The sequence below is a fragment of the Takifugu flavidus genome, chromosome 2, assembly GCF_003711565.1.
Source record: "Takifugu flavidus isolate HTHZ2018 chromosome 2, ASM371156v2, whole genome shotgun sequence".
NCBI lineage: Eukaryota > Metazoa > Chordata > Actinopteri > Tetraodontiformes > Tetraodontidae > Takifugu > Takifugu flavidus.
This window is the reverse complement of record NC_079521.1, coordinates 12,404,855-12,420,771: the sequence shown is the minus strand read 5'-3', so window position 1 is coordinate 12,420,771 and position 15,917 is coordinate 12,404,855. Positions and strand designations below refer to the sequence as shown.

The 15,917-nt window shown below is 43.5% G+C and overlaps 1 protein-coding gene across 2 annotated transcripts in view; it reads left to right on the top strand.

Annotated features, from left to right (window-relative positions):
• Nucleotides 1-15,917, top strand: part of LOC130521913 (A disintegrin and metalloproteinase with thrombospondin motifs 12) — a 42,099-nt gene that overhangs the window by 5,033 nt on the left and 21,149 nt on the right. The window contains exons 3-9 of one of the 2 annotated variants that reach the window (XM_057025788.1): nt 1,787-1,970; nt 2,954-3,153; nt 7,385-7,468; nt 7,833-7,957; nt 8,728-8,877; nt 10,649-10,792; nt 14,210-14,354. In XM_057025788.1, the coding sequence (XP_056881768.1) occupies nt 1,787-1,970; nt 2,954-3,153; nt 7,385-7,468; nt 7,833-7,957; nt 8,728-8,877; nt 10,649-10,792; nt 14,210-14,354 (1,032 nt within the window). Of the gene's footprint in view, nt 1-1,786; nt 1,971-2,953; nt 3,154-7,384; nt 7,469-7,827; nt 7,958-8,727; nt 8,878-10,648; nt 10,793-14,209; nt 14,355-15,917 lie in introns of those variants that run through there. The other variant, XM_057025789.1, reaches the window with a different exon arrangement.

Below are 15,917 nucleotides of genomic sequence, written 5' to 3'. Positions count from 1 at the left end.
GTGGGATCTGTTGTTCCCCCACTGAGCATTCGTCAGCTGTTCCATATAAACAGAGCACTGGGGAACGGGATATCCGAGATTTGTGATCCAATGTTACTGTGATGACAGGAAAGGCAGAACAAGCTCTGGTTCAGGTTTTCTGTGGGTCAAAACCAAAAGTTTCAGAGAAATAAGCAAAGAAAGCCTCAAATCTGACATCTGTTGGCATTCATTTCGTGGACTTTAGCACCCTGCCTCATACGCAACATCTGCAGGACAGAGCGCTTCTACTCATCACTCTATACATTTCTGGCTCCAACAGAGGGTACACATAAAATGTAAGCAGTTGTGCATCATTTGCTGGGCTGAATGTCTTGACACGTGGCCAGCAGATTTTCGAAAAGCTGCATCATCAACTGCATGAGAACCGATGAGAAACAGCTCCACTGCCGTGCACGTCGTGCCCTGTGACAAGCCTGGAGCTGGTATGTTGCATCCTGCCAAGCTGAAAAGCTCGTATTGATCGTGAGCTGGATCTGTCGCCATGCTTCCTACAATGGAGTGAAAAGTTTGAGGACTTAAGTTTGACTTTGGAGATGATTTTGAAAACTGAAATTTCACCTTTTTTAACTGCAAAAGTGACGGATTGTAGTGATGCAACAGGGCACCGCCCCTGGAGGTTTACGTGCTGTTTGTGCTCTGAGATTGTTGCGCTTCTCTGGGTGGAAGTGAAGTGAATGCAGATGTCAGACAGAGGGGGTGGGCTGCAGTTTATTCTCACGCTGTTTGTCTCACACTGCTTTGTGTCTGTCTTGATATTTTATGTCCCGCTTTTGGAAATATGTTTCAAAGGACATGAAAGATGTCTGACAGCCTCTGCCCACTGCAGCTCTGCAGATGTGAAAGTATTTGTCAGCTTTCCCTCACTGTGGAAAATATCTGACGCTTTCCCAGCCCTGGAGTGTCTGGTTACTGATGAAACCTTCTACTGTTGCTGGGATACGTTGCCCATTAGAACCTTCTCTGGAAAAAAAATAAAAATTGCATTAGAATTGCAAAGATTAGAAGGTGAGACCAGGCATTAAATTGTTATTTTCATCCTGCGTCAAGCATGTCTGTTAGTATTTTTTCTACATGCTTTGAATCATTCATTTCATTTTAATTATTTTTTTATATATTTATGCTCTTGTGTTTTTATGTATTGTGGCTTTTATGCAACCTTGAGGCACCTATGAATAAACATAACATAAACATAAACACACTTTTGCTTTCTCTGTGTGCTCCTACATCATCCATATTGATGACCACAATCTTTATTTTTATTTGCAAAGAGCGAAAATTTCCTGAAATTAAAAACTTACAGTATAAAAGTGTGAGTCTGACCATGCAGTTATATTACATGGAATAATTTTTTTTTCCACAACAGTGGACAGTAATACTTTGTTATGAAGGTTATTTTACCCCTGATGTGATTGATTTGATTATTTATGTATTGATTTAATTATTTATGTATCAGCAAGTTCTAATAAATCCAGATTTTATTTAGAGTAGATATGAGGAGAGGAAAAATTAATACAATTTCTGCAAATTTCCAAGGCAGATGTGGGCTGCTGGTGATGAAGAGCTTCAGCTCAATGTTGTTTTCATCACTATTGAATGTGGCATCGATTTGATTCAGAATATTCTAAAGTTCAAGGCCAAATGAACAGATAAACAAGCATCATAATGATCCATCAAAAACCTCAATACATCCTTAAATAAAGTAAAGAGAAGGAAGGGAGGTAACGCAAGTCTTTGATTTCCTCAGACAGGATTGTTCCGGCTGTCCAAAGAAGAGTTTTTCATCCAGCCTCTGCAGAAGTCGACCCTGGAGACTTCGGCGCCACAAGCTCACGCCATCTACAAACGTCACGTGACCTCTCCCTCCTGGAATCCTGTCCTGCAGCCTCTACCAGGAAAACAGACTCTCAATGGCACCTGTGGAAATAAAAGTACCACACACACACCCAACTCTCACACACACTCACAGTCCTTAAAACTGCACGATAACTTATAATGAGGCAGCACGAGGTTCTGTCTCTATAAGTAGTCCACATTATGCCATCCGTGACTCTTAATTACATACTGAACATCATCACTGAGAACTTGGAGACATCTATTCCTTCAGTTAATGATCTGCAGAGAGGAGGGGAGTTAAATCTTTGCACTCATAGATCAGCTACTTACAATTCTGAGTGAGTTCAGTTGACATTAAACCTGAATGAGTATCTCTGCAGAACGAGCACCAGTGTGAGTGTGGACACGTGCTGGTAATTTTTCTATTGAAATGTCAGTTTGAATAGTTCCATGAAGCATAGTGAATGTCTTTGGTTGGAATTGCAAACCCGTGTCCATCTGCCAACCTTTAATTGCCTCTTCCTAAGGAGGTGGGAGAGAGAAGGTGCACGGGAGGGAAGAATGTGAGGTCGCAGCTGGGAACTTTATCTGACTGTAGGACGGTCACCTCATGTATCAAAAAAATCCAAATTATTTTCTTTAACTCCTTGAAAAAACCAAAACATATACAGTAGTGTAGAACTGACTAGTGCAAAGCCCTGTCTGAGTCCTCTGCACAGCGCCCCCTGTTGGTTTATATTCTTTTGCCGCAGTGACAGTTCTCTTAAGTTTTACACCATTATAGGGTACAAAGTGGCTGTGCTCTTAAGCTAGCAAGTTGGGTTGTTGTATGTACGCAGCCACTAGATGGCACTTCAGTTGTCATCAATCGTTCCTTTAGCTGAGAAAGCAGGTAGTGTTCAAGGAAGGTCTTATATTTTAGTTGAAACTACCGGTAATTCTATTCTATTTTTTCATAGCAAGTACTGAAAGTACTGCACCTTGTTGCGTGGTATGTTTACAAAGATAGATCCTTTTTACTGTGCCCGCACGGTAGAATGAAAGGCAAATGCAGAAACATCTATTTCTGTCATCCCAGATTCCCATCAAAGCCTTGCTGATTTTGAGAGACACCGAGAACGATGGGAGCGGCGCCGTCTCAGAAAGAGGAGGAGGATTCGGCAGCGCTCAGTCAGCAAAGAGAAGTGGGTGGAAACGCTGGTGGTGGCCGACCCTAAAATGGTGGAGTATCATGGGAGCACAGCTGTGGAGAACTACATCCTGGCTGTCATGAACATTGTGAGTGGCACCTCTTACAGAAGATCTATGTGCTGCCATCTTAAGCTGCTGCATAGATGTTTTAATGTTTACAGGATGTTGAAGGTCCTACACCATGTTCTCCATCTGTTATGTTCTGATTCCCATGTCCAATCACCTCTCTGACCTTTCAAGATCAATGTTATTAGTGTCTCATTCATCAGGGGTTAAATAAACTGACTCCTTAAGTAGAAATTTCTATGCAAAACTCACATGTGCAGCTCCTGAAGGCACCATCAGGAGATAGAATGCCAGGAAATGGAATCCACTGGTGGAGGAGTCCACAGGTTAACCCACCATGCAGACAATAATAGACCGAGGAAGCAGCCGTTATTCCTAACATCCTCTTAGGGTTCACCTTTGAGTGTTTCACCTCCCCCGCTTTGAACTTTGAAAGGCTGAAATCATTCCAATTTGGGAAAACAACCCGGTGAAGCATCCAGGAAGCAACGTCCTGCCCGTACCCGAACGATAAGCGATGGCATCATCTTCCTCGGCCCCCAGCTGCTCCATTGTCTCCTAAACAGCCTCACTTAAAGTTGTTGGCTGCGCTTGAGGTTAATGTTTACGTGCCCTGCCGGGTCCTCTGGTTTACAGGCGGAGTAGCTGATCTCAGCAGAAAAACAGCATTAGCTTTTTTTTAAAAAAAAACTAAAATAGACCACCACTTCCTTTCTCATGATCATCCTGCTAGGATTTATTGTGCTGTCTTTGCATGGCCAACCAAAACTCTACACTTATAGATCTATAATTAGAAAGTCAAGGCATGTTTGCACAAACAAGCATGTGATCATGCTTGTTTGTTTGTCATGTCTGCAGGTGTGTGTCATGCATCCTGCATCCGTTTAATCTGCGCCAGCATAAACTAGTGTCAAGGGTTTCGCCTATTTCAGCCGTTGAACTGCTGCTCTGACTGTTGGCGGAGGTGTTAGGCGGCAGTGGCGGTGCCTGGATAAAATATTGAAATTGAGAAGGAGCTGCAAAGTGTGTGAGAGGAATTGAGGCTTTCATGCGTGGCCACTAAAACATCCCCACGTCAGGTTTTGGTATGGACAGTCATTTCCAAGCTCATCGCCAGGGGCTCTTTTTTGGCAGCTATAGCAGACGTCTCAGTAGGTGCCACATTGAAAATTGGCTTTAAGGTTTTGCAGCATGATGGTACATGACAGCTCCATTAGTTCAGCTAACTCCAAACCTCCCTCAGGGAATCCAGCTCTTTGTGTTCAGGCTAACTTCACGCTGAGACGGTTGCATATTTGTGGTTTATGCTTTTGACACTAAAGACAAGGAAGCAGCAGAGCGGGGTCGTTTTTGATTTTATTAATACAGTAGTGTTGTCTCCATTCTGCTGCTAATGGGTGGAACGGGATGGTGACTGGAAACAAATACTTTAAAGCGGCAGCACTATTTTTGCAGCTTAAACTCAGAGGTTTTGGTTTTGCAATTCTCTCCCCGAATCACAGTTCACGTCTGCAACTGCTGAAACGCAACCGACCCAACACGAGGAGCGGGTGTGAAATTACCATGGCACACAAAAACGCGTGTGCTTTCAAACAAAACAAACACAAAGCAAAAAACAGGAGATTGCAGGAAGCTGCTGTGAGCCAATGCAGAGCTGGCACTGGTGAGGGTGAAGCCGTGCTGGGAAGAGAAGCAGAACTGGGTCAGGGAGGAAGGAGCAAACGGCGACAGTACCCACAATTATATGCATGTCAAATGTTGCTCCTTCTTCACTGAAGACCTCCCTCTTCGATGAGGCACTGAGTCCAAAAAGACATTTGCCCGTCCGTCCCTCCCGCTGAGAAGGCCTGTGCTTGAGTTTGCTGGTGCAGGTACCAGGCACTGTCCAACCCAGAGATGCTGCTCTGGCAGCGTGGAACATTTGAAGGAATCTTGGCCAGTAGGGAGGAGATGCAGCTGCTGCAGAGAGGGAGAGAGAGAGAGAATGACCTCATCAGATGAATGTGGTTCTGGGGGGGCATTTGTAATCACACCTCTATTATTGCTGGCAGTTTAAAATCAAAATGATGGAAGATTGAAGCTGCATCAATGGTGGCTATTCGTGGGAGCTTCTTTTCACTTCTCTTCACTGCCCTGAGAGTGCCTGGGATCGGTAATGTGGGCCAACGTAGAAACCTCTGCATGTGGAATCAACGCTATTACAGTTGTTATTACTAGACAATCTCAATCGCTCCCTCGCTGCTCATCAATCACGGGGAAATGCAGTCTTTTCCTTTCTGAGGAATGCTTCTGATGCGGCTTGGAAGAATATCCAGACAACCTTCAGTAGAAACTCTTTGTAATGCCTCAGTTCTTTCTAGTCCTTGTGTCAGCAGATAATAATGGAGGGGCTAAATTGTCGCGCTACCTCAACCGCAACCTCAAAAATTGAATGCATCTTCCCCAGTCCAGCAGCCGTCGGTAATCTGGAGGAAGGCTGGAACATAAGAGACATTTGGTTGTCAATGTTGTGAATGGTCTGTTGTTCAGCCGATGTTGCTCCGGTCAATGAAAGATCAAGTCCTCAAAACGATGACGGTTCATCTGCTTTTACAGAAAAACTGACGGTCGTGCTTTGACCAGCAAAGGTCATGGACACTTTTGAGCACCTGCTGCACTGTTTGAGCGAAACATACCAGCAGCACTGAGCTGTTGGGCTTTTGTATTCAACGCCAACAAACGTGCGGATCAAGAGGCCAGCAGGGGTTTGCTGCTGCCTGTGTGTTTGTCGCCTTGTTGTTGCTGCCTGTAGATTTGTAGAATACAATGAAATGAAAATCCTTCTGCAGTCTTTTGATCACACATCACAAAAGAGCAGCAGTTATTAAATAAATCTAACATGTTTGCATTGACTGAATTTACCATAATTTGTTACATCCCCCCATCCTGTTGTGTAAGCAAAAATATTGGTCCTTCCTCTGTTTCAAGAATGGACTGTTCATCTGGAGAGTTTGTTTTAAAGGCTGACCCCTGCAGGGTTCTCGACCACGCTAAGAAGCCTCCACTGCTGTCCTGAACTCTGCTGGCCCCCGTCAGATTGATTGCACTTTAGATAGCGCTCATACTAGCAACATGAGAGAAAAATCTTTCAAAGGTCTTTAGATAAAGGATGATATGTCTCCAAACACACTCTGCCTAACATGATGCTGCTAGATATCTGAGACCTTCAAGCCTTCAAACCCAATCCTCCTTTAAGAGCCTGATTTACCTCTGGTTTTCCGTGGCTGTTATCAACATTTAGCATCACTGATTCTCTGTTCGCTTCCCGTCTTTATAAGAATCCAGCGAACGAGCAGCTTGCAGCCATCCACACCTGGTTGGATGGAGCCTCACCTGTGTAGATCCCTCCTACATGGGGGAATTTTAAACGGTTCTACAACAAATTCTGTTGTATTTTTGGTTTGTTTTCAAAAGCTTTCCTCTGTCAAGGCTTTAATTTCTACTATTTGTGGCTGATCCCTGACATCAGAGGATAGAGATGCACACAGATGATAGTTATATCGATCATGGGCAGTGGGAGAGGGGATTTCTGCAGGGGAAAAGTGCCACGTGGGGCATTATCACCAGCCTCAATGCTGGTCAAGGGCATCTTAGGCTGGAGGGGCTGACTTTGGATTCTGTCTCCTTCCTGTTTCCTGTTATCAAAAACCTTGATGCAAAACATCTTTATGAGCAAATTTCCAGAGTAGATGGTGGAGCTCCCTCATTATGTAGCAGCGGCTGCTGTTGGCATCTCCTGTGACCTAACTGTTGTCTAAAACCATCCTGGCGTTCCACCAGTCTAATCACCAGCAGCTAGTAAACTTCTGGGAGCACTTTAGAAGGGATTCAGAATGTGTTCATCCTGCTCATTGATCTTAGTGTGACCTCAGCTCAAATCCTGTTACAAATGTGCCAGTATGTCCTCTTGAGGCCTCTTACTGATGAACAGCATCAATGATGGTATGTTTCCTTAAAGATGGTGAATAGTGCATCTTCAGTCTTGATGCATTTGAAAATTATACCATAAAATAGGATTGACAAGCTATATTCTGGTTGTCTGAGTGGCCGTTCAGCTGGTCAAAAGTCACTAGATTGTAATACGGATGAAAGCAAAGATTTGAATAGCGCGAAAACATATAACACTTATCATCTGGCCTGAAGGGGGGGTGAGTAGTGAGTGCCAACAGGCCCCTTTACCTTCAATTTTCTGTGCATGTTTACTATTTTTCAGGTTGCAGGGCTGTTTGGAGATGCCAGTATTGGAAATGCAATCAACGTTGTTGTTGTTCGCCTCATCTTACTGGAGCAGGATGAGGTAAAAATAACCCTAATTAAAAAAAGACAACATAAGCTAACATGCAGCTGTTCATTAGCATTGTGTCACCTGCTTGTTGTTGTAAATCACAAGGTCTTGCCTACACTCATATTATGATGAAACGTGTCTTTACAAAGGCACCGCCTGCATTAATGCTTTTACAGCAGCAGAAATGTGCACCGTAGAGCGTTAATTACAGGATGAAATGTTCCTTGCATTTGAATTTGTTACCACTTGATCGATTCCAATATTTCAATTGTACAAGCTGAAAGAGAATCTGTACTTTTCTGTGGCCCAGCAGGTAGGTTTCTAATTGACTGCTTTGTTTCCTTGTCTGTGTGCTTCGCATGCATGTGGAGGGCAGGATGATTTGAAGATTACGCACCACGCTGACAACAGTTTGCACAGCTTCTGCAAATGGCAGAAGAAGCTTAACATGAAAGGAGACGATCACCCACTGCATCACGATGTCTCTGTTCTTCTCACTAGGTAGGAAAATCTTGCCCGTCTTCTCTACAGTTGAGCCTTTTTGATTCCTCAGAAGTTACTGAATTCCTGATATATATTTTTTTCCCTTTTGTAATAGTTTGTTTCATGAAAGGTTGTTGCAGCTCCTTATAGTCCCGAATGCACGCTGATGTAAATGGTGCCGTTAACAGGAGTTTTCCAACTATAGCTGCCTCCTCAGATGACCTTTACACCTCACAAATCCACCCCGAATGATAGATTTTATTTCTGGATTTCCTGCAATGACTTAGACAGAAAAAGTAAAAGAAGAGCACCCTTCGCCCACAGGAACATGGTTTTCCTGTATGAAAAAGCACAAAGAAAAGGTCAAGGGTTAATTTTTTTGTCCATCCATTTATATTTTCATGTAATTTATTGATTCTGTTTGTCGGAGTGGAGTGTAAGAGTGGGTTAAGTCAATTGGCAAGATTTAATTCTTTCTGAGGTAAACTGGATGGATGGATGATGGATGGATGATAGATGGATGGAAAAAAATACAGGTTTGGCTACAGTAACGGAATGTAGCATGCAAATTAGCACTTCCTGTCATTGAATAACCCTGACTATCCTGTTGGGATGCAGAAATCATTCATCTCAAAGACATAAAAGAGCATGTTAGACAGGAGTTTTACATCAGTAAACACTGTAAAATAAATCAAGTGTATGCATCAACCTGCCAGGATGACATTTGAAGTTGTTTTCTGTCTTTTCCAGTGGAACTGTGATCTACACTCACCTGTAACTTTTCACAGGAAGGACATCTGTGCGGCCATCAACATGCCCTGCGAGACTCTGGGTCTGTCTCACGTGGCCGGCATGTGTCAGGCCCATCGCAGCTGCAGCATCAGTGAGGACACGGGCCTACCAGTGGCCTTCACTGTGGCTCATGAGCTGGGACACAAGTACGGTTCTAACACATGCACATGCACGCACTGTCCACCTGTATGCCTTTGTTTATTTTTACATTAGATTAGAACAAACATTCTTTATTTTTCATTTAGGTTTACACCAGCAGCGCTTATCCAAATGAAACTCCGTCACATTCGTCTCAGCCCTCTGATACATGTCTGGGAATGCTGTATAAGAATTTACCAAAAATTCGAAAAGAATTTTGTAGCCCAGTGTGATAATGAGGAGGTAGGGGGATTAAATTGTGTCCAGCGAGTGTAAGGACATTTGCGTAAAAGCTATTTTTGCCCCTCGGGCTGCGAACTCTCTTGCCAGTTAGTCCATGATGGGGCTGGAAGGAGCCCCTGCAGATGTTGTCAGGCAGTGTTTCCTAGCAATGTCCTGGAAGTCCCTTCATTTTTCTCTGCAGTCCTCACCAGCGTCTGCAGGCTTATGCTCTCTGCATGTTATGCTCTCTATAGTGTCCCTGTAGAGGTGGTGGGGATGGGAGGGGGAAGGTGAGCACTCATCCGTTGCAGAAACTGTTAGGTGTTTGAGCAGGAAAGATAAATGGTTTTTAACCGTTTGTTTGTTTGTTTGTTTCATAGCATAGGGAGTCAACTACATCATTCCAGAGTTCAATAGCCCCAGTGTCACACTGAGGTATTTTTTAGACCACTCTGCTCATTAAGATGTTGAAGGATGATGGTGTTCAATGAGCAGTCCAGAAAACAGCATGAATCAGGCCCTGCTTTAACATTTGTATGTTTTATCTTTAACAAATGTAGAGAAAAAGAAAAAAGGCAGCTATATAAGATTTAATTTCATTCACTTCTGGTTCAGCTTTTTCTTTGTGTCCTGGACGTATTTGTTGATCTGGTCTTTGTGTGAAGTTTGTAGTTTCCTCTTCTGAAATGGCTATACAACAGCTCAATGACCCATGTAACAGTGCTCTGTTCATTGCCCTCCGACTGTGTAAATAACAATAATGAATGTTCTGCGTTTGTAGCTATTGTTCAATACAAAGAGGTTTCAAGGCTGCAGTGTGGTATGTTTCTGCACCATATGGAATGGTTTGTTGTGTAAAATTGTCAGTAACACCACCTTTGACAGATTCCTTTATTCATTCCTATTTACTGTCATGGCCTTTGGCTCTCCACAATCTTTAACAATACTCCCTCGCCTCCCTGATGTGTTTGGCATGTGGATGTGCAACCCAGGCTCTTTCTGCAACTCTCTACTGTATCCTGTTCACCATCTTTAAGGATTCTGTAGGTCCTTGACTGACAAGAAGTGCTTGTGAATAGAAAAGTTCTCCTTCACTGAGTACAAAGTAAAAGTGAATCTAGCAGCTCTGCTTTGAGAATTATACTGGCTTTTTTTGAGGAGTCTGGGCTTCAGAACAAACTGTGTTAATTATGTAACTACGCAACATAATATCAAGTAAAGAAAACATGGATGGAAAGCCTAAATGGAGACATGCAGTATGTGGACATAAATCCCTTCTTTGTTGTTATGCTGGATGTATAAAAAACCTTTAGTGCTGACTGTGACCTTCGTCTAAAAACATGTTTGTGGGTTTCAAAAGATCCCACATCACATTTTTGATTGTTTAATCACATAGTTTATGTAAGCCTCAATAACCTTTTCATTTTAATCACCATCACTTGTCTTGTAAGTGGAGACAAAAAAAGTGTGTTTTCTCCACCAGATGCTGCTAAATCTCACGTGTTTGTCTGTCATCAGTCTCATGTTGAACATGTGGGATCTTTTTTTATGTCACAGCTTTGGGATTCAGCATGATGGCAACGGTAATGACTGTGAACCTGTTGGGAAACGACCTTTCGTCATGTCTCCACAGCTTCTGTACGGCACCTCCCTGCCCCAGTGGTCACGATGCAGCCGAGAGTACATCACCCGCTTCCTTGAGTGAGTGACGCACCTAATGATGAGCGACTGAACTTTCAGCATAGTGTGCGTGTGTGTGTGCGTGTGTGTGTGTGTGTGTGTGTGTGTGGGGGGGGGGGGTTCGGATGTCTCATGAAGAAATCCAGAAACAGAAAAGTTTTAGGCTGCACCGTAGAGAAATGTTTGTTTTCACATGCAGCCTCACAATTCAGTAGTTCCGATTTAAGAATGAGAATAAAGAGCTCAAAATATGGACCAGATGTGCAATATTTTGTTCAAAAACAAAAGTTTATTTTTTCAAGAAATTCTTATAAAATTCTCCTTTGCATGTATCCGGATGTTGGAAAAGTCTGACAGCTTTTAATTCAGGCGACTCCTCTTAGAACAAAGCTGCCTATGTTTCTCCCACGAGATACTCGCTCTCTCTCCCTCTCCCTCTCCCTCTCTTTCTCTCGCTCACCCCCCCACACACACACACACACGCTGCTCATTCTAGTGCAGACAACTATCAAACTACAGTTGCTTCATTCTTTGATCTAAAAGAGTCTCATTTTCAACTGACTAAACCACCAGTTTTAATGATTGCTCAGCATTTCCTGCTTTTGTCTAAAAGACTTCAATTGTACTTGCAACCCAGTGCAAAGCAGACCTGCCGATAGAGCCCAAGGCGATCTGTCCTCATCAGTTGGACACTTTCCCCCGTGTCTCCCTCCCATCAGAGGGTCACACTGCGATTCAGGCCTCACACGATGTCATATGAACGTCTGGAAAAGTGGACAATGGCTCCTCCAGTTTTCAGGTCCGAGCATCTGGAATTCGTTCAGTGGGTGTTTAGCTACTTGACAGCATTGCAGCTTCTTGTCCTCCCTCTGAGGGAGAAGGCTGCAGGGGCATATTTACGCTTTGTGGGAGTTTGTGCCACAAAGGCGACAGTTTGTGTGTGTCTGAGCGCTGCCATTGAGGATTTCAATTCTAAGTTTCAACCACAGGTTGGAATTGAAGTTTATGGGGGGATCAGTGAAGCGTCATGTCTGAAGGGCTGTATTAAAGTAGTAATGTTGCTTGTGTTGCTCTGTCCAGACAAAAGCTTCAAAACCCAAGGTGTCCAGCTTTCTTTGCACGGAACGATATGAATATGAATGAAAACCAACTTGGGTTTTGTTGCTCAGAGGCGGTCTGCTTTGCTTCTTGATTTGTTTCTTTCTGTCGTCAGTTTGTTCTGATATGGTCACTCTGGCCACTGGACCTGAACACAGAAGGAATATCAGCACATCCCAGAATGCCCCCACTCCCGTGATAGACAAACAGGGTCACATGGTGTGGTCTTTGCCGAGTTAGATCAATCCCACCCCTTTTATTTTTTATCCAAGCCAGGCCCATTCACATTCCCTAAATGCACCTCGCTCTTCCCACAACAACCTGTTCTTCTTCACTGGTTTCCCATCTTTGGATCCTAAATCCCAGTATGGATCACCTTCCTCTGAATCTGCCCTCGCCTCAGTGTTCCCTCTTGCTCACAGCCTGCTCTCTGAAATGGAAAAGAGCATTTAAATTTCTTATCTATACTTCCCATCTCAGCGTCTCTGATCTTGGTACAGCACAATTGCTCCAGGTTTATACACGATATGTAAATTAATTTTAACACTAGGGCAGATATGAAGCACCTCAATAATGTCTGTAAACAATTCCAGGGAAGCTTCCACGGATGGAAGCTCCGCAATAACATAATTATACTCTGTGCTCCCCTTCAGTATGGAGGCACTGTTGGAGAACATTTTAATTGGTGCCAAGCTGCTGAGAGCTCATCGCGATGTAAAGGCCTCCTCTCTGCTGTTAAAGCACCTTGGTCCCATGTTTACACCCTCAGCAGCATCCAACCCGGACTAGTCCCAGTTTGACCGGTTTTCAACCTGTTGTCAAAAATCTATTTAATAGGAGTGGAAGCGCATTATTTGTGTTTGACATGGTTTCTAATAGCCGTCCTGCGTGGGCTTTGTCAATATGACCAATTAACATAAACTCTGTCAGTACAAATGCCCGGCAGCGCTGCAGAGAATTAGATGCTACATGCTTTTTTAATAGGATGAAATTAAAAGAGGAGGCAGATTACATATGTTTTAGAGAGCACGTTGGTGACAGTCAGTGGCATACAATCATTTTCAGAGAGCACATAGAGATGATGAGGGGTGGGTGGGTAATTGGGGTTTTACTGCAAACACAGCCACAATTTTATAATCTGAGCCTAAAAAAAAGGGACAACAATTGAGTAAAATGATTTAATTTGCCCTGCAAACACAGAAGCACATAATATAATAATAATAATTAACTACACTGACTGAGTCTGAGTTTGTGAACATTTAGAGTGGCTGAAATAATTGTAATATCTGTTCGGAATCCCATTATCACGACAAACCCAACCCCAGTTCTTTAAAGTACTCGTGTTGGAATCTTAAAAACACATCACTCAGTCGATAAAAATGACCCTGACAGTGATGATCATCGCACATAAATATGCAAATTGCACACAGCCGCTCTCCACATTTTCCATTATTGCAGCTTAAATGGCCTCCGCCCCCTCCCTCACTGCTGCCATTCTTGCTCACAGCCTGCTCTCGCCTATATTATTGCTGCACCTTTCTTCAAATCTCTCACTGAGCTTCAATCCATTACCTGTCCAGACCTGCCTGGTCTCCTCAGGTCTCCTGTGTCCATCTCCCTGCCCCCCCTCCACCTCCCAACCCCCTTCCAACTGGGAGCCAGATGCTTTGGAGATCAGGAATATTGACTTTCTCAAGTTGTCCTCACTGTGTTTCCTCTGGTGCTGCTGCTTTCCTGTTCGTCATCCTGCATTCATTTGTTCTCTTCTTTCTGTCCTTTGTGCAATATTCTCGAGTGATTTGAGGAGTTATAATTCAAATACTGCTATAATTATTCTTCATTCATGACAGTGTAGCTTTATTCCTTTACAAACCAGTTCAGTTTCCTTTAAAGTCACGATGAAAAGGATAATAAATTTACAAATCAAATGGCGACTGAACTTTTTCCTGTAATCATTGGAGAACCCTCTTCTTGTTTTGGTTGTCATGAAAGAAGAACCCATCAGATTCAAATGAATGCGTCTGAGTTTAATGAATGTCCTTCTAAACTGTGCCTGGTTAGCACAGTTAAATGGCTGCAGACACCTGTTCTATCTAACCGTAGAACCCTCTGTTGAAAGCGCTGAAGTGAACTCCTTTATTACCAATATAAAATCATAGATGGGTCTGTTTGGAGACGCTGTTTGCCGTCTGGAGCAAATGAAAGCTGCTCTCGACTGAACCTTCCAGTGAATGATAAGTTTACTTTTATTCCATCCATGGCTGCAGAAAAGTTGTGCATAGTTTTGGTGGATTTTTTTTCTTTATCACAGTAACACTTCATCTCCCCCTTCCCCTGCAGCCGTGGCTGGGGCTGGTGCCTCGATGATGCCCCGGTGAAGGACAAGCATTCGTGGAACTCTGTGCTTCCTGGCGTTGTGTACACTGCGGTGCACCAGTGTCGGCTCCAGTACGGCCCCAGCTCCAGGCTCTGTGACGACATGGATGTAAGCCTGGGAACTAAACCACAACTGTTGTTTTTCTTCTTTCCTTGATCTCACCTAATCTTCAACCCGTTGTCTTCATAATTATCACAAGGTTTTTGTTAGACCCGCTGTCCCCGAGCATAAATTATGAAAGTGGTGCACCTTCTTAAATCCATTTTCTCCCTCCACATGCAGCCTGTAACCTTGAATATGCGCATATTACCTGCAGCCCTCTCCGCACAGCTCCTCTACCTTCAGTGTATTATTTGACATTGACAGTCATAAACAATGTGGCTTAGAATAATCTGTAACAACTCCAGCTCAGACAGATACAGCAGGATTTTGTTTTATTTTGCAACGATGTGGCAGAATGGTGGGTTATCCTCTGGTAGTCTGGTTTATACTTCACTTCAGAAATACACAAATCCCACTGATGGGAGACTGTGTATCCCTCAGTGTGGGTGGGTGAAGGTGGAATGAGTTGAATGTAGTTAGGGGTAAGGCTGAATGTAGTTCCATGGCTGTGTTGTCATCCCTAATGATCTGACAGCCTTGTACTATTGGAGCTTTCTTGCTTATTTTAGACGCCAAAGTCTGTTGATGTCTCTGGATGCGGGAATGTGCCTGTCAAAGACGAATCTCTGACACCAAAGTCAGTCCATCCATCCATCCATCCATCCATCCATCCATCATCCATCCATCCATCCATCCATCCATCCATCCATCCATCCATCCATCCATCCATCCATCCATCCATCCATCCATCCATCCATCCATCCATCCATCCATCCATCCTCATTAAATTGTAATGACAACGTTTTACTTCGGTGAGCTCTGAGGACTTCCAGTATCTATTAACTCAGGCTGCACATGAAGGAGTTTCCATCAGCATTAGAATAAGTTGGAAAGATAAAAAGTAGAACTTTTTTTGAGGGTTGTTATGGAGGCAAGCTCTAATTTTATAATTAATATAAGAATCCAAAGCATCATCTCTGATGAGCGTGGTCATTAATGTGAGGCTTTCAAAGACATGAAGTCCCTTAAAATGCCAGAGGAACTCCACAAGTCCTCTCATTATTTGCCGAACAAGCCCCACCTCATGGGGGATCTTTGTTCATGGGAAGCCTTTTTAAAGAACTGAGTATTTCCTACTTGAGGCCAGATCCATCAGGCATGGATTAGTCAGATCTCCTCCATCTCCCAGTAGTCAGACACTGTCTTTAAGTAACTGCACAATTAAACAAATTACATAAAATTTAGCTCTAATACTGGTTCAGGTGGTTGAAAAAAGCCCTTCCACTGGGCAACCAGGTGACTGAGCTACTGCACAGCTGTAGTAGTCAGTGCATAAGCATGGACAGATGCTATAACTTTGTCTTAATGGTTTGAAATGTTTTGAGAGGTTGAGGCTGCATGCGGCTCCAGAAGAAGCTGCCCAGTAACTAACAGTGTGGAAGAGCAATGAAGACAGAATTAGCAGTTCAGGTTCAGATCGTGGCTGCTGTCTCACGTCTGATTGAATTTGCAGCCTTCTGGGCTCTGAGTGTATTTTTCTAACCACCCACTGGTTACAGTAAAGTATCT